At 41.2% G+C, this 19465-nt stretch overlaps 1 protein-coding gene across 2 annotated transcripts in view; it reads left to right on the top strand.

Annotated features, from left to right (window-relative positions):
* Positions 1–10506: 10506 nt before the first annotated feature.
* The window catches only part of LOC106582504 (zinc finger protein 804A), a 147342-nt gene continuing 138383 nt past the window's right edge, over positions 10507–19465 (top strand). The window contains exon 1 of one of the 2 annotated variants that reach the window (XM_045704891.1): positions 10507–11584. In XM_045704891.1, the coding sequence (XP_045560847.1) occupies positions 11474–11584 (111 nt within the window). In that variant the 5' untranslated portion in view covers positions 10507–11473. The remainder of the gene's footprint in view (positions 11585–19465) is intronic. The other variant, XM_045704890.1, reaches the window with a different exon arrangement.

Below are 19465 nucleotides of genomic sequence, written 5' to 3' on the forward strand. Positions count from 1 at the left end.
ATGGAGCGGATCTCCCTCCTATCCATACTATATGGAGCGGATCACACCCTATCAATACTACATGGAGCGGATCACACTCCTATCCATACTATATGGAGCGGATCTCACTCCTATCCATACTATATGGAGCGGATCACACTCCTATCCATACTATATGGAGCGGCTCTCACTCCTATCCATTCTATATGGAGCGGATCTCACTGCTATCCATACTATATGAAGCGGATCACACTCCTATCCATTCTATATGGAGCGGATCTCACTCCTATCCATACTATTTGGAGCGGATCACACTCCTATCCATACTATATGGAGCGGATCTCACACCTATCCACACTATAGGGAGCGGAACTCACTCCTATCTTTTCTATATGGAGCAGATCTCACTGCTATCCATACTATATGGAGCGGATCTCACTCCTATCCATACCATATTGAGGAGCGGATCACACTCCTATCCATACTATATGGAGCGGATCACATTCCTATCTATACTATATGGAGCGGATCACACTCCTATCCAAATCAAATACGTTTTTATTGGTCACTTACACATGTTTAGCAGATGTTAATCCAAGTGTAGCGAAATGCTTGTGCCTCTGGTTCCGACAGTACAGTAATATCTAACAAATAATCGAACAAATTCACAACAACTACCTCGTACACACAAATGTAAAGGGATGGAATAAGAATATGTACATATAAATATATGTACTAGCTATGTCCGTGCGGCATAGGCAAGATGCAATAGATGGTATGAAATACAGTATATACACATGAGATCAGTAATGTAGGATATGTAAACATTATTAAAGTGGCATTATTTAAAGTGACTAGTGATACCTTTATTAAATCCATTTATTAAAGTGGCCTGTGATTTCGGTCTGTATGTTGGCAGCAGCCTCTCTATGCTAGTGATGGCTGTTTAACAGTCTGATGGCCTAGAGATAGAAGCTGTTTTTCAGTCTCTCGGTCCCAGCGTTGATGCACGTGTACTGACCTCGCCTTCTGGATGATAGCTGGGGTGAACAGGCAGTGCCTCGGGTGGTTGTTGTCCTTGATGATCTTTTTGGCCTTCCTGTGACATCGGGTGGTGTAGGTGTCCTGGAGGGCAGGTAGTTTTCCCCCGGTGATGCGTTGTGCAGACTGCACTACCCTCTGGAGAGCCTTGCGGTTGAGGGAGGTGCAGTTTCCATACCAGGCGGTGATACAGCCCAACAGGATGCTCTCGATTGTGCATCTGTAAAAGTTTGTGAAGGTTTTAGGTGACAAGCCAAATTTTTCAGCCTCCTGAGGTTGAAGAGGCGATGTTGGGCCGTCGTCACCACGCAATCTGTGTGGGTGGACCATTTCATTTTTTTATTGATGTGTACGCCGAGGAACTTTAAACTTAAAACTATATGGAGCAGATCTCAGTCCTATCCATACCATATGGAGCGGATCACACTCCTATCCATACTATATGGAGCGGATCACACTCCTATCCATACTATATGGAGCGGATCTCACTCCTATCCATACTATATGGAGCGGATCACACTCCTATACATACCATATGGAGTGGATCACACTCCTATCAATACTATTTGGAGGAGATCACACTCCTATCCATACTATATGGAGCGGATCTCACTCCTATCCATACCATATTGAGGAGCGGATCACACTCCTATCCATACCATATGGAGCGGATCTCACTCCTATCCATACTATATAGAGCGGATCTCACTCCTATCCAAACTATATGGAGCGGATCTCACTCCTATCCATACTATATGGAGCGGATCTCACTCCTATCCATGCTATATGGAGCGGATCACACTCCTATCCATACTATATGGAGCGGATCTCACTCCTATCCATACTATATGGAGCGGATCTCACTCCTATCCATACTATATGGAGCGGATCTCACTCCTATCCATGCTATATGGAGCGGATCACACTCCTATCCATACTATATGGAGCGGATCACACTCCTATCCATACTATATGGAGCGGATCTCACTCCTATCCATACCATATTGAGGAGCGGATCACACTCCTATCCATACTATATGGAGCGGATCTCACTCCTATCCATACCATATTGAGGAGCGGATCACACTCCTATCCATACTATATGGAGCGGATCTCACTCCTATCCATGCTATATGGAGCGGATCACACTCCTATCCATACTATATGGAGCGGATCTCACTCCTATCCATACTATATGGAGCGGATCACACTCCTATACATACCATATGGAGTGGATCACACTCCTATCAATACTATTTGGAGGAGATCACACTCCTATCCATACCATATGGAGCGGATCTCACTCCTATCCATACTATATAGAGCGGATCTCACTCCTATCCAAACTATATGGAGCGGATCTCACTCCTATCCATACTATATGGAGCGGATCTCACTCCTATCCATGCTATATGGAGCGGATCACACTCCTATCCATACTATATGGAGCGGATCTCACTCCTATCCATACTATATGGAGCGGATCTCACTCCTATCCATACTATATGGAGCGGATCTCACTCCTATCCATGCTATATGGAGCGGATCACACTCCTATCCATACTATATGGAGCGGATCACACTCCTATCCATACTATATGGAGCGGATCTCACTCCTATCCATACCATATTGAGGAGCGGATCACACTCCTATCCATACTATATGGAGCGGATCTCACTCCTATCCATACCATATTGAGGAGCGGATCACACTCCTATCCATACTATATGGAGCGGATCTCACTCCTATCCATGCTATATGGAGCGGATCACACTCCTATCCATACTATATGGAGCGGATCTCACTCCTATCCATGCTATATGGAGCGGATCACACTCCTATCCATACTATATGGAGCGGATCTCACTCCTATCCATACCATATTGAGGAGCGGATCACACTCCTATCCATACTATATGGAGCGGATCTCACTCCTATCCATACCATATTGAGGAGCGGATCACACTCCTATCCATACTATATGGAGCGGATCTCACTCCTATCCATACTATATGGAGCGGATTACACTCCTATCCATACTAAATGGAGCGGATCTCACTCCTATCCATACCATATGGAGCGGATCACACTCCTATACATACTATATGGAGAGGATCTCACTCCTATCCATTCTATATGGAGCGGATCACACTCATATCCATACTAAATGGAGCGGATCTCAGTCCTATCCATACTATATGTAGCGGATCTCACTCCTATCCATACTATATGGAGCGGATCTCACTCCTATCCATACTATATGGAGCGGATCACACTCCTATCCATACTATATGGAGCGGATCTCACTCCTATCCATACAATTGGTAATAAGTAATGTTGGTCAAAATGTATTTGGATAGGCTGGATGTTGCATCTGTAGATTGTCACTCAAACTATCAAAACAAACTATGATAACAAACTATCTGTTGATAAGCTACTGATTGCTGAGGTTACAGTTAGGGTTAGGTTCAGAATAAGAGTTAAGGTAAGGGTTAAGTTAAGTTAGGGTAATTGTTAAGTTAGGGTTAAGGTTAGGGTTAAGTTAAAGTTAGGGTAAGGGTTAAGGTTAGGGCTAGTGTAAGGGTTAAGTTAGGGTAATGGTTAAGGTTAGGGCTAGAGTGAGGGTAAGGGTTAGTTTAGGGTTAGGGTTAAGGTTAGGGCTAGGTTAGGGTAAGGGTTAAGTTAGGGTAAGGGTTAGGGATAAGGTTAGGGCTAGGGTTAGGGTAAGGGTTAAGTTTGGGTAAAGGTTGGGTTAAAGTTCGGGCTAGAGTTAGGGTAAAGGTTAAGTTAGGATTAGGGATAGGGTAAGGGTTAAGGTTTGGGCTAGTGTAAGGGTTAAGTTAGGGTAGGGGTTAAGGTTAGGGCTAGAGTGAGGGTAAGGCTTAGTTTAGGGTTAGGGTTAAGGTTAGGGCTAGGTTAGGGTAAGGGTTAAATTAGGGATAGGGTAAGGGTTAAAATAGGGTTAGAGTTGGGTTAAGGGTTAAATTAGGGTAAGGGTTAGGGTTATGGTTAGGGCTAGGGTTAGGGTAAGGGTTAACCTGTTAGGGCTAGGGGGCAGTATTGACACGGCTGGATAAAAAACATACCCGATTTAATCTGGTTACCACTCCTACCCAGTAACTAGAATATGCATATACTTATTACATATGGATAGAAAACACCCTAAATTTTCTAAAACTGTTTGAATGGTGTCTGTGAGTATAACAGAACTCAAATGGCAGGTCAAAACCTGAGAGATTCCTTTACAGGAAGTGGCCTGTCTGACCATTTCTTGAACTTCTTTTCCATCTCTATCATTTACTAAGGATCTCTGCTCTAACGTGACACTTCCCACGTCGTCCATAGGCGCTCAGAGCCCGGGAAAAAACAGAATGTCGTCATTCCAGCCCCAGGCTGAAACACATTATCGCCTTTCTCAAGTGGCCGATCAAGGGACACTGGGCTTAGGCGCGTGACCCGACCGCCCCCTCCTTTGGGATTTTTTCCTCTGTTTGCCGAAAAGGAGATTCCCTGTCGGAATATTATCGCTTTTCTACGAGAAAAATGTCGTAAAAATTGATTTTAAACAGCGGTTGACATGCTTCGAAGTACGGTAATGGAATATTTAGAATTTTATTGTCACGAATTGCGCCATGCGCGCGACACTTCTTTACTATTTCGGATAGTGTCTAGAACGCACGAACAAAACGCCGCTATTCGGATATAACGATGGATTATTTTGGACCAAACCAACATTTGTTATTGAAGTAGCAGTCCTGGGTGTGCATTCTGACGAAGACAACAAAAGGTAATCAAACTTTTATAATAGTAAATATGATTATGGTGAGTGCTAAACTTGCCGGGTGTCTAAATAGCGAGCCCGTGATGCCTGGGCTATGTACTTAGAATATTGCAAAATGTGCTTTCACCAAAAAGCTATTTTAAAATCGGACATATCGAGTGCATAGAGGAGGTCTGTATCTATAATTCTTAAAATAATTGTTATGCTTTTTGTGAACGTTTATCGTGAGTAATTTAGTAAAATGTTAGCGAATTCCCCGGAAGTTTGCGGGGGGTATGTTAGTTCTGAACGTCACATGCTAATGTAAAAAGCTGTTTTTTGATATAAATATGAACTTGATTGAACAAAACATGCATGTATTGTATAACATAATGTCCTAGGGTTGTCATCTGATGAAGATCATCAAAGGTGAGTGCTGCATTTAGTTGTCTTCTGGGTTTTGGTGACATTATATGCTGGCTTGAAAAATGGGTGTCTGATTATTTCTGGCTTGGTACTCTGCTGACATAATCTAATGTTTTGCTTTAGTTGTAAAGCCTTTTTGAAATCGGACAGTGTGGTTAGATTAACGAGAGTCTTGTCTTTAAATAGCTGTAAAATAGTCATATGTTTGAGAAATTGAAGTAATAGGATTTTTAACGTTTTGAAAATCGAGCCACAGGCTGCCAGTGGCTGTTACGTAGGTCCCACCTAGCCCATAGAGGTTAAGTTTGGGTAAAGGTTAGGGTTAAGGTTTGGGCTAGAGTTAGGGTAAAGGTTAAATTAGGGATAGGGTAAGGGTTAAAATAGGGTTAGAGTTGGGCTAAGGTTTAAATTAGGGTAAGGGTTAGGGTTAGGGTTATGGTTAGGGCTAGGGTTAGGGTAAGGGTTAAGTTTGGGTAAAGGTTAGGGTTAAGGTTTGGGCTAGAGTTAGGGTAAAGGTTAAATTAGGGATAGGGTAAGGGTTAAAATAGGGTTAGAGTTGGGTTAAGGTTTAAATTAGGGTAAGGGTTAGGGTTATGGTTAGGGCTAGGGTTAGGGTAAGGGTTAAGTTTGGGTAAAGGTTAGGGTTAAGGTTTGGGCTAGAGTTAGGGTAAAGGTTAAATTAGGGATAGGGTAAGGGTTAAAATAGGGTTAGAGTTGGGTTAAGGGTTAAATTAGGGTAAGGGTTAGGGTTATGGTTAGGGCTAGAGTTAGGGTAAAGGTTAAATTAGGGCTATAGTTAGGGTAAAGGTTAAGTTAGAGCTATAGTTAGGGTAAGGGTTACATTAGGGTGAGAGTTAGGATTAGTAGATGTTAGTCTGTAGACCATTTACAGACGGAGTATCCAAATAAAGCGTTACCGTAATATTTAGTAAAGCATCCAACCTTGCGTAAAATAATGACATTCTGCACTGCCTGTCAGTGTGAGATTATTTAAAAATAGCTCAATGGATTTATGCATCTTTCATTCAGATTTTCCTCTTTCAAAACATTTTAATCATCCCAGTCTGTGATTGGAACATGCTGTTGTACTGTGATCTACAGCACAGGAGGCTGCTGAGAGGACAGCTCATAATTATGGCCCGAAACAGAGTGAATGGAATGTCACCAAACACCTGGAAACCATGTGTTTGATGTATTTCGTACCATTCCACTGACTCCTCTCCAGTCATTACCACTAGAAAGTCCTCCCCAATTAAAGTGCCACCAACCGCCTGTGGTCTATACTTCCTCCTGAGACATGGGAGTGACTGTCTGATCTTTCTCTAAACAGACACTGTGGGATGCAATATTCTGATCTTTCTCTAAACAGACACTGTGTGATGCAATATTCTGATCTTTCTCTAAACAGACACTGTGTGATGCAATATTCTGATCTTTCTCTAAACAGACACTGTGTGATGCAATATTCTGATCTTTCTCTAAACAGACACTGTGTGATGCAATATTCTGATCTTTCTCTAAACAGACACTGTGTGATGCAATATTCTGATCTTTCTCTAAAAAGACATTGTGTGATGCAATATTCTGACCTTCTCTAAACAGACACTGTGCGATGCAATATTCTGATCTTTCTCTAAACAGACACTGTGCGATGCAATATTCTGATCTTTTTTTTATCAGACACTGTGTGATGTAATAATTTCATTTGTAGAGTGGGGAACAAAAATGTATCAGAGAATTACTATTGGAAAAATGACAGTGCCGTGGGCTCACACTGAGATATAGCTAAAAACACCATTAACATAATATAGTATCTCATACAGATGAACATACTAGAGTATCTCCTACAGATTAACATACTAGAGTATCTCCTACAGATTAACATAATAGAGTATCTCATACAGATTAACATAATATAGCATCTTCTACAGATTCATGTACTAGAGGATCTCCTACATATTAACATAATATAGTATCTACTACAGATTAACATAATAGAGTATCTCATACAGATTAACACAAAATAGTATCTCCGACTGATTAACATACTAGAGTATCTCCTACAGATTAACAAACTAGAGTATCTACTGCAGATTAACAATATAGAGCATCTCAAACAGATTAACATAATAGAGTATATCCTACTGATAAACATACTAGAGTATCTCCAAGAGATTAACATATATAGTATTGCCTACAGATTAACATTATATAGTGTCTCATACAGATTAACATACTAGAGTGTCTACTACCAATTAACATAATATTGTATCTCCTACAGATTAACATTTTAGAGTATTTCCTACAGATTAACATAATATAGAATCTCCTACAGATAAACATAATAGAGTTTCTCTTACAGATTAACGTAATACAGATTAACGTACTAGAGTATCTCCAGCAGATTAATATAATATAGTATCGCAGACAGATTAATATACTAGATAATCTCCTACAGATGAACATACTAGATTATCTTCTACACTAGAGTATATGCTACATATTAAGAATAATATTGTATCTCAAACAGATTAATGTACTATAGATTCTCCTATAGATTAACATACTATAGAATAAAATACAGATTAGCATACTAGAAATTATCCTACAGATTAACATACTATAGAATCTCCTACAGATCATCTCTATAGATTAACATACTATAGAATCTCCTACAGATGACCATACTAGAGCATCTCTACAGATTAACATAATAGAGTATCTCATATAGATTAAAATAATATATTGTCTAAAACAGATTAACATAACAGAGTATATCCTACAGATTAACATAATATAGTATCTCCTACAGATTAACATAATATAGTATATCCTACAGATTAATTCAATAGAGACTCTCATACAGATTAACATAGAGTATCTCCTACAGATTAACATACTAGAGTATCTCCTACAGATTAACATACTAGAGTATCTCCTACAGATTAAAATAATATAGTATATTTTACAGATTAGACACTAGAGTATCTCCTACAGATTAATTCAATAGAGACTCTCATACAGATTAACATAATAGAGTATCTCATATAGATGAACATAATAGAATATATCCAACAGATGAACATAATATAGTATCTCCTACAGATTAACATATTAATGCATCTCTGACAGATTAACATAATAGAGTATTACATACAGATTAGCATACTAGAGTATCTCCTACAGATTAAACATACTAGAGTATCTCCTACAGATTAGACACTAGAGTATCTCCTACAGATTAACATAATATAGTATCTCCTACAGATTAACATAACAGAGTATCTCATACAGATTAACATAATATAGTATCTCCTACAGATTAACATACTAGAGTATCTCCTACAGATTAACATAACAGAGTATCTCATACAGATTAACATAATATAGTATCTCCTACAGATTAACATAACAGAGTATCTCATACAGATTAACATAATATAGTATCTCCTACAGATTAGACACTAGAGTATCTCCTACAGATTAATTTAATAGAGACTCTCATACAGATTAACATAATATTGTATCTCCAACAGATTAACATAATATAGTATCTCCTACAGATTAGACACTAGAGGTTCTCCAACAGAATAATGTAATAGAGACTCTCATAGAGATTAACACACTAGAGTATCTCCTACATATTAAACACTAGAGTATCTCCTACAGATTAACATACTAGAGTATCTCCTACGGATTAAACACTTGAGTATCTCCTACAGATTCACATACTAAAGTATCTCCTACAGATTAAACACTAGAGTATCTCCTACAGATTCAAATACTAAAGTATCTCCTACAGATTAACATAATAGAGTATATCCTACAGATTAACATAATATAGTATCTCATACAGATTAACATACTAGAGTATCTCCTACAGATTAAACACTAGAGTATCTCCTACAGATTAACATACTAGAGTATCTCCTGCAGATTAACATAATAGAGTATATGCTACAGATTAACATAATAGAGTATATGCTACATATGAACATACTAGAGTATCTCCTACAGATTAACATACAAGAGTATCTCCTACAGATTAACATACAAGAGTATCTCCTACAGATTAACATACTAGAGTATCTCCTACAGATTAACATACTTGTCACAAGCGTCGTTAAGGACAGACCAAGGCGCAGTGGGTATAGTGCTCATTCTTACTTGTTTATTTAAAGAGAACACTTAAACAATGAAAAAACAAACGACCGCAAACAGTTCCGCAAAGTTCACAGACTATAACGGAAAATAACCACCCACAAAACCCAAAGGAAAACAGGCTGCCTAAGTATGGCTTCCAATCAGAGACAACGAAAGACACCTGCCTCTTATTGGAAACCACACTCGGCCAAACATGGAAAACGAAACATAGAAAATGTAAACTAGAACCAAAATCCCCTCGAGCAAAAACCCCAAAACACACAAAACAAACACCCCTCGCCACGCCCTGACCATACTACAATGACAAAAGACCCCTTTACTGGTCAGGATGTGACAATACTAGAGTATCACCTACAGATTAAAAACTAGAGTATCTCCTGCAGATTAACGTAATAGAGTATCTCATACAGATTATCATTATATATTATCTCATACATATTAACAAAATATTGTATCTCCTACAGATTAACAAAATATTGTATCTCTTACAGATTAACATACCAGAGTATCTCCTGCAGATGAACAAAATAGAGTATATCCTACAGATTACCATTATATAGTATATGCTACAGATTAACAAAATATTGAATCTCCTACAGATTAACATACCAGAGTATCTCCTGCAGATTAACATAATAGAGTATCTCATACAGGTTAATATAATCAAAGATGGACGACAGTGTAGGTAACAAATATCCTCAGAAGCATTTGTGCATTCCTGAGCTAGCAGCATCAGTCCTCCCTTCTGCCTGCTTCTTCACATCTACTGCTACAGCTTCTTACAGCCAAATTAGAGAGAGAGAGCGAGAGAGAAAGAGGGAGAGGGAGGGGGAGAAGGAGAGGGAGTGAGAGATGGGGAGGGATGGAAGGAGGGAGAGAGTGAGGAGGGGAGAGTGGGTGTCTGTGTGTGTGTGTGTATGTGTGTGTGTGTGTGTGTGTGTGTGTGTGTGTGTGTGTGTGTGTGTGTGTGTGTGTGTGTGTGTGTGTGTGTGTGTGTGTGTGTGTGTGTGTGTGTGTGTGTGTGTGTGTGTGTGTGTGCGCGTGTGTGTGCATGAGGAAAGCAGTGTGATGCACGGCAAGAGAGAGGGAGAGATACTGCTGAATCCTGGTTGGCTGTGGAGCAGTGGCTGACTCAGTGGATCTAGAGATAGACAGAGAGAGAGTGAGAGAGAGTGAGAGAGAGAGAGAAAGAGAGAGAGAGACAGACAGACACACAGGGAGAGAAACAGAGAGCCCTTTCCTCGACCAGTGGCTCTCTTTCATTGGCTCGGTGCACTGGACCGGCAAACAGGAAACACTACAACACCATGCCTGTTTCTGTCGCTACATCAAGTCTCTACCACTACCGCTGCTACTACCTCGCAGCATCTTCACTAGAACCAGCCAGCTCTCAGACAGAGGATCAGAGAGAGAGAGCGGGAAGCCCCCTGAAGACAGGCTCAGCGGAGTAAAGAAACAGAGACTGTGGCTGAGGCTGGACCAGGGCTACGGAGCTACAGACTGAAGCCAAGCAGCTGCTGTGTTTCTGTTCCTGCTTCCTGCTGCTGGAGCTCCATGCGAGAGGAGAAAAGTAGAGCGGCGGAAAGAGAGAACTGCTGTTGAGAGTCTGGAAGAGCTGGAAGACGGAAACAAAGCCCACATAGCAACACAGCTCTGAAGTGGCTCCGAGAGACATACTGACTGACTCTCAAGTGGCTCAAGAGAGACAGACTGACTGACTGCTGCTCCAGTGATGCTCAAGTCCACGTTGTGATGCTCCAAGACTCTTCTCTTCACTTCTTATCAGCACACCTGACAGAAGGTCTGACCCTAGGGTTGTGACCAGAGCAGTGGCTCATACTGACAACACACAGCAGGACTTAAAAGGACTTCCGATATAGGTCATCTCGACCTGAACCTGTAGAATTCTCTTGACGTCTGACTGTCAGCGCATGGAACACTGAACATGGAACACTGAACAGCCCCCGTTAAAAGGACTTTGGTACAGGTTCTGTAGCTCTACGGTCAGACTCTTGTAGATGTAAGACTTCATTGTTTTACTTCTCTTGATTCTGACTGTTTGTCTGTGCGCTCAGTGGAAGACCCCCTCCAGCTCGTGCCTCATGGCTTGCTACTATATCGTCATCAGTTCTACTCACCTCAGCAACGGCCACTTCAGGAACATCAAGGGAGTTTTCCGCGGCCCCCTCAGCAAAAATGGCAACAAGAACTTGGTAAGTACTCTACATCTTAACTTTGTCTCATGTGTTACTTTCTGCTTGTATCTGAGTGAATATCTGATACTTCCTCCTTGTGTCTGAGTGAATATCTGATAACTTCTCCTTGTGTCTGAGTGAATATCTGATACTTTCTCCTTGTGTCTGAGTGAGTATCTGATAACTTCTCCTTGTGTCTGAGTGAATATCTGGTACTTCCTCCTTGTGTCTGAGTGAATATCTGATACTTTCTCCTTGTGTCTGAGTGAATATCTGATACTTTCTCCTTGTGTCTGAGTGAATATCTGATAACTTCTCCTTGTGTCTGAGTGAATATCTGATACTTTCTCCTTGTGTCTGAGTGAATATCTGATAACTTCTCCTTGTGTCTGAGTGAATATCTGATACTTTCTCCTTGTGTCTGAGTGAGTATCTGATAACTTCTCCTTGTGTCTGAGTGAATATCTGGTACTTCCTCCTTGTGTCTGAGTGAATATCTGATAACTTCTCCTTGTGTCTGAGTGAATATCTGATAACTTCTCCTTGTGTCTGAGTGAATATCTGATAACTTCTCCTTGTGTCTGAGTGAATATCTGATACCTTCTCCTTGTGTCTGAGTGAATATCTGATAACTTCTCCTTGTGTCTGAGTGAATATCTGATAACTTCTCCTTGTGTCTGAGTGAGTATCTGGTGCTTGGGTTCTCTGCTACGCCAGGCTGGAGGGAGGCATTTCAGAACTTGTAACTGTAGTATTTCATATGTATTATGATCCTGGGTTCCAAATATGATTAAAACTATGACATCACAATAACAACCTACATCATAAATAACGCAACACATCATTATTATGTTATTCCTCTCTTATTACAGAGGACCAATATAATATCCACAATACCACAATGTGTGTGTGTGTGTGTGTGTGTGTGTGTGTGTGTGTGTGTGTGTGTGTGTGTGTGTGTGTGTGTGTGTGTGTGTGTGTGTGTGTGTGTGTGTGTGTGTGTGTGTGTGTGTGTGTGTGTGTGTGTGTGTGTGTTTGTTTGTTTGTGTGTCTTCAAAAGTCAAGATGGAACATTGGAACTAAATGAACTATTTTGTTTGTGACACTGATCATTCTATTCTGTCCGTAAGAACATTGGAACTAAATTAGCTCTTAAAGCTTTTAAATTGACTTAGTTGGACATGGAAGCAAACAGTAAGACTTTCTATCTTACTCTTTTTCGGGGGCCTTTGCCTCTTTCTTAAATAAAAATATATATATATTTCTGTAAACACACTACACTAGTGTGGGGTTGCATCAGTTTAGACTCTTTGTTATTTTCCACATAAAAAAAAGTTATTTTCTGACTGTTGACAGAACAGAACATAATGGGTAATGTGTCGCAGATGGACATGTTCTGACCAGTGGCCGTGTCTAAATTCCTACCAGATGGATGGCAAGGATGCTGCTAATCTCTCTTACACGCAGTCATAGTCCTTAATCATTTTTACTGTAGCTAGTGGTTTAGTCTGATGCCAAATGAATCGTTCTATTTGTCCAACCAGATCCGGGCCTTCTAGAACACACTATTAATCCTTCTGTTAGTCCAATCAGAGACTAGCATTCTAGATCACACTATTAATCCTTCTGTTAGTCCAATCAGAGACTAGCATTCTAGATCACACTATTAATCCTTCTGTTAGTCCAATCAGAGACTAGCATTCTAGAACACACTATTAATCCTTCTGTTAGTCCAATCAGAGACTAGCATTCTAGATCACACTATTAATCCTTCTGTTAGTCCAATCAGAGACTAGCATTCTAGATCACACTATTAATCCTTCTGTTTGTCCAATCAGGGACTAGCATTCTAGAACACACTATTAAACCTTCTGTTAGTCCAATCAGAGACTAGCATTCTAGATCACACTATTAATCCTTCTGTTAGTCCAATCAGAGACTAGCATTCTAGAACACACTATTCATCTTTCTGTTTGTCCAATCAGAGACTAGCATTCTAGAACACACTATTAATCCTTCTATTTGTCCAATCAGAGACTAGCATTCTAGAACACACTATTAATCCTTCTGTTTGTCCAATCAGAGACTAGCATTCTAGAACACACTATTAATCCTTCTGTTTGTCCAATCAGAGACTAGCATTCTAGAACAAACATATCAAATTCCACAATCAGAACTCGGAATCTGGGGCAACACAGTGGGGAAATTAGGGAAGAGGAGAACTATGTCTAGAGATTCGCTTGGATAGATTTCCTGGCTATTAATTATGTAAACAAAAGTGTGATCTCGCCATTGTTTGTCATATTTAGGAAGATCATCGCCCACACTAGATATTATCAGTGACGTTGCCCTGATTACTCACTACACACAGTAATCTAATTAAAATGCAAGAGTTCCTGAAAGGAAGAAATGCCTCCACTTTTTAAAGCTTTGAATATGAATATGAATATGCTACTGATGAAATTGCTTATGTTCTCCCTCAAAACATTAGTCTACCGAGCAGAACAGAGCTTTCCTGACAGCCGGCTCTCCCTCTTTAAAGAATCGGAAATGATTTGAGATAAAATATTGAAGCACTCTATTCCCACTTATGTAGTAGTAGCATGCAGCCTTCCACTTCCTCCTGCCTCCCGTTTCCTCCTGCCTCCCATTTCCTCCTGCCTCCCGCTTCTTCCTACCTCCCGCTGCCTCCTGCTTCCTCCTGCCTTCCGCCTCCTTCTGCCTCTCTCCTTATTTCCCTCCCTCCTCCTTCCTTTCTCCTCCTCCCTCCTTCCCACCTCCTCCTGCCTCTCTCCTTATTTCCCTCCCTCCCTCCTCCTACCTCTCTCCTCCTCCTGCCTCTCTCCTCGTTCCTTTCTCCTCCTCCCTCCTCCCTCCTTCCCACCTCCTCCTTCCACTCTCCTCCTCCATCTCTCCTCCTCCCTCTCGCCTCTTCCCTATCGCCTCCTACACCATCTCTCCACCATCTCTCCTCCTCCCTCTCGCCTCCTTCCACTTGCCTCCCGCATCCTGTTTAAAAGAATAACATAGCCGGCGCGTCAGGTGGCACGGCACTGAGAAGGGAGCAGGCAGCAGCAGCAACATATTGTTTAAAGACAATAGGAAAGAATAGAGTTACTCCTCCGCTCCTCACTGTGGCCAGGACTGGCTGCTGTGGGCCATTACCCAGGCTCCAAACCCCCTCCACCCCTCACCGCTATCGCTTCACTCCATCGTTCACCGGGAGACCTGATGTCATTTAATCTAGAATTACTGAGGCCGGGAGCAGAGGAGGGGAGTGATGGGGGATGTCCCTTCCTGGCACCACACAGACAGATACTGTAAATATACCTCCCTGCTCTACTCTCTCTCTCTCTCTCTCTCTCTCACTCTCTCTCACTCTCTCTCACTCTCTCTCTTTCTCGGGTCTCTCTCTCTCTCTCCCTCTCTCTCTCTGCTGTAAATCTGCTGCTGTGGCTCCAGAGTGTACACAATAACACAACCCGACACACTGCATGGGAATGTAACTCTTTGTAAGAGCTCTGCTTATCCCTCCGTTGGTGCAGTGCCATCTGGCTACAAACAGCATAGCACAGCGAGAGCAGCGCAGAGCTGAGATTTCCGTCCAAAGAAAATGTGCGGCCATACAACAATTTGTTACAGCAGATTTAGTGGTTCCAGCTACGGCATTAAGCGAGGAGGAGGAGAGGAGGAGAGAGAGGAGAGGAGGAGAGGGGAGAAAAGAAGGATAGGAGGGGAGGCTTCCTTCACATTAAGCTTGGCAGAGACCTACAGCAGAAAGAGAGAGAGAGAGAGAGAGCGAGAGAGGGGGAGGGAGGGAGAGGGAGGGAGAGATAGGAAGATAGAGAGATGGAGAGATGGAGAGAGAGAGAGATGAACCTGAGAAAGAGAGAGAGTGAAGTGAGAGAGAGAAAGAGAAAGAGAGAGAGAGAGAGAGAGAGAGAGAGAGAGAGAGAGAGAGAGAGAGAGAGAGAGAGAGAGATGAACCTGAGAAAGAGAGAGAGTGAAGTGAGAGAGAGAAAGAGAGAGAGAGAGAGAGAGAGAGAGAGAGAGATGAACCCGAGAAGGAGAGAGAGTGAAGTGGGAGAGAGTGAGAGGGAGAGAGAGAAAGAGCGAGAGGGAGGGAGCAGAGCAGGGAGGTATAATTAGAGGCTGTCTGTGTGACTAGAGAAAGAGGAGAGAGATAGAGAGACAGAGAGAGAGACAGCGAGAGAGAGAGAAAGACACGGAGAGAGAGAGAATGAGAGACAGAGAGAGAGACAGCGAGAGAGAGAGAGAGAGAGAGAGAGAGACAGGGAGAGAGAGAGAATATAGAGAAAGAAGACAAAGAGAAAGAAAAGAGGGATAAATAACTAGAGAGAGAGAGAGAGAGAGAGGGAGAGAGCGAGAATATAGAGAAAGAAGACAAAGAGAAAGAAAAGAGGGATAAATAACTAGAGAGAGAGAGAGAGAGAGAGAGAGAGAGAGAGAGAGAGAGAGAGAGAGAGGAAGGCAGAGGTGGAAGGGGGAAAGGAGAGAGAGGGGAGGCTCATCCAGTGGTCATTATACTCCGGTAGACATGATGCTGCTGCTTGGTGGTAATGGAGAGCCTCTCAGAGAGAGAGAGAGACAGAGAACTGGAATTACAGGTACTTACTATGTGAGCAGCCGCTAGATTGCTGCTATGCCCGCCCACTCAGTATATCAACACGCATCACAGCGCACAGTACGGCTCGACAGAATAATCATCACCACATTAGAAACAAACAACAAATGAGAGGATTCAGTGAAAGCTCATGTGGCCAAGGTTCAATTCTTCAAGGTTCAATTCTTTCCGCTGGTGTTTTCAAATCTGTCCATAAATGAGTGGTGTCATTGTGGATTGTTGAATTAACTTACATCTGGAGGCATTTGAAGTGTAGTGCAGGATTTATGCTTTGGTTTTTTTTTATAAGTGAGTGCTCATCATCGTAGCCTTTGGAGTTTAGCTTCACTGAAACCTGGAGGCATTTGAAGCCACGTAGGACTGATGTAAACGTACAGTATGGGTGCTGTCTGAAGTGATGGAAGAAGTACACAAAATGACTCAAGTAAAAAGTGAAAGTTACCCTGTTAAATAAAACTTGAGTAAAAGTCTAAAAGTATTTGGTTTTAAATATACTTATGTCTCAAAAGTACAAGTATAAGTTATTTAATATTCCTTGTATTAAGCAAATCAGACGGCACAATTATATTTGTACATTTTTTATTTACTGATAGCCAGGGGCACACTCCAACACTCAGACGTTATTTAGAAATTAAGCATTAGTGTTTAGTGAGTCCGCCAGATCAGAGGCAGTAGGGATGACCGGGGATGTTCTCTGTTTAGTGAGTCCGCCAGATCAGAGGCAGTAGGGATGACCGGGGATGTTCTCTGTTTAGTGAGTCCTCCAGATCAGAGGCAGTAGGGATGACCAGGGATGTTCTCTGTTTAGTGAGTCCTCCAGATCAGAGGCAGTAGGGATGACCAGGGATGTTCTCTGTTTAGTGAGTCCTCCAGATCAGAGGCAGTAGGGATGACCAGGGATGTTCTCTGTTTAGTGAGTCCTCCAGATCAGAGGCAGTAGGGATGACCAGGGATGTTCTCTGTTTAGTGAGTCCTCCAGATCAGAGGCAATAGGGATGACCAGGGATGTTCTCTGTTTAGTGAGTCCTCCAGATCAGAGGCAATAGGGATGACCAGGGATGTTCTCTTGATAAGTGTGTGAATCTCCTGCTAAGCATTCAAAATGTAAGAAGTACTTTTGGGTGTCAGGGAAAATATATGGAGTAAAAACTATATCATTTTGTTTAGTAATGTAGTGAAGTAAAAGTTGTCAAAAATATAAATAGTAAAGTACAGATATCTCCCAAAATAACTTAAGTTGTACTTTAATGTATTTTTTTTATTTATGTACTGTACACCACTGGTTATCTTAATGTGATACGATGACATTTAAATGAAGTTCATCATTGAGGGCTTTTAGAGACTTCAATCTGGGTGCTTTAGAAACTTTGTAGTGCTAGACTGATGGTATGGATGTTAGATTGAGTTGCTGTTAACTCTGGCTGGCTGTGAAGTAGAGAGAAAAAGAGAAACCTCATCCCTAGAGAGACCTCATCCATAGAGAGACCTCATCCCTAGAGAGATGTCATCCCTAGAGAGATGTAAGGCGCACAAGACTTCAGTCCAAACAGTAGGACTACAGCTTCTATCATATGGCTTAACAGCTGGTGGTTTAACACAAGAGAGAGTGTAAACAGTTAGGCTTCTATCATATGGCTTAACAACTGGTGGTTTAACACAAGAGAGAGTGTAAAGACTGAGGCTCTTCTCATCTCTTTCTAAGTTCCAACTTTAGCACTAATTGCATTATATCGATGTCATTCCAAAGAGTAGGACTAGTATCAAATCCCTTACAGCTAGTGGTTTTATAAAAGAGAGAAGCGATGCTGTAGTCGTCCCACTTTAATTTCCTCTACACTCATCACTCTGATCTTCTGCAACATTTATTTGATTGGAGCACGATATACTGGCCTGTGCCGCAGAGAATATAAACACATTTTGCTTTAAATAATTACAGTGACATCAGAATGTATTCACAACCCTTGACTTTTTCCACCTTCTGTTGTTGTTACAGCTTGAATTTAAAATGGATTAGATTGAGATTTTGTGTCACTGGCCTAAACAAAAGAAACATCATATCAAATCGGAATAATGTTTTTAGACATTTTTACAAATTAAGAAAAAATGAAAAGCTTAAGTTGTCTTGAGTCAACCCCTTTTGTTATGGCAAGCCTAAATAAGTTCATTACTAAATATCTGCTTAACAAGTGACATAACAAGTTGCATGGACTCATTCTGTGCTCAGTAATAGTTTTTAACGTTATTTGCTGTACTCTCTGTACCCCACACATATAACTATCTGCAAGGTCCCTCAGTCGAGCAGTGAGTTTTAAACACAGATTCAACCACAATGACCAGGGAGATTTTTGAATGTCTCTCAAAGAAGGGCACCGATTGGTAAATGGATAAAAATAAATAAAAGCAGACATTGAATATTACTTTGAGGACGGTGAAGTTATTAATGACTCTTTGGATGGTGTATCAATACACCCAGTCACTTCAAAGATACAGGCATCCTTCCTAACTCAGTTGCCTGAGAGGAAGGAAATCACTCATATTTAAAAAAAATGTTTACCTTTATTTAACTTGGCAAGTCAGTTAAGAACAAATTATTTTTTTCAATGAAGGCCTAGGAACAGTGGGTTAACTGCTTTGTTCAGGAGCAGAACGACAGATTTTTACCTTGTCAACTCAGGGATTCAATCTTGAAACCTTTCGGTTACTAGTCCAATGCTCTAACCACTAGGCTACCTTGCCGCCCCTGGCTCAACAACCATGAGGCCAATGGTGACATTAAAACTGTTACAGAGTTTAATGGGTGTGATAGGAGAGATCTGATGATGGATCAACACCTTTGTAGTTACTCCACTATACTAACTTAAATGACAGATTGAAAAGAAGGAAGCCTGTATAGAATAAAACATATTCCAAAACATGCATCCTGTTTGCAATAGGGCACTAAAATAATACTGCCAAAAATGTGGTAAAGAAATGCACTTTTTGTCCAGAATACAAAGTGTTATGTTTGGGGGCAAATCCAACACAACACATCACTGAGTACCACTCTTCATATTGTCAAGCATGGTGGTGGCTGCATCATGTTATAGGTATGCTTGTCATTGGCAAAGACTTGGGAGTTTTTTAGGATAAAAAAAATCCGGCATAGAGCTAAGCACAGGCAAAATCCCACAGGAAAACTTGGTTCAGTATGCTTTCCACCAGACACTGGGAGACAAATTCACTTTTCAGCAAGACAATAACCGAAAACACAAATC

Source organism: Salmo salar, chromosome ssa21 (assembly GCF_905237065.1).
Source record: "Salmo salar chromosome ssa21, Ssal_v3.1, whole genome shotgun sequence".
Lineage (NCBI taxonomy): Eukaryota > Metazoa > Chordata > Actinopteri > Salmoniformes > Salmonidae > Salmo > Salmo salar.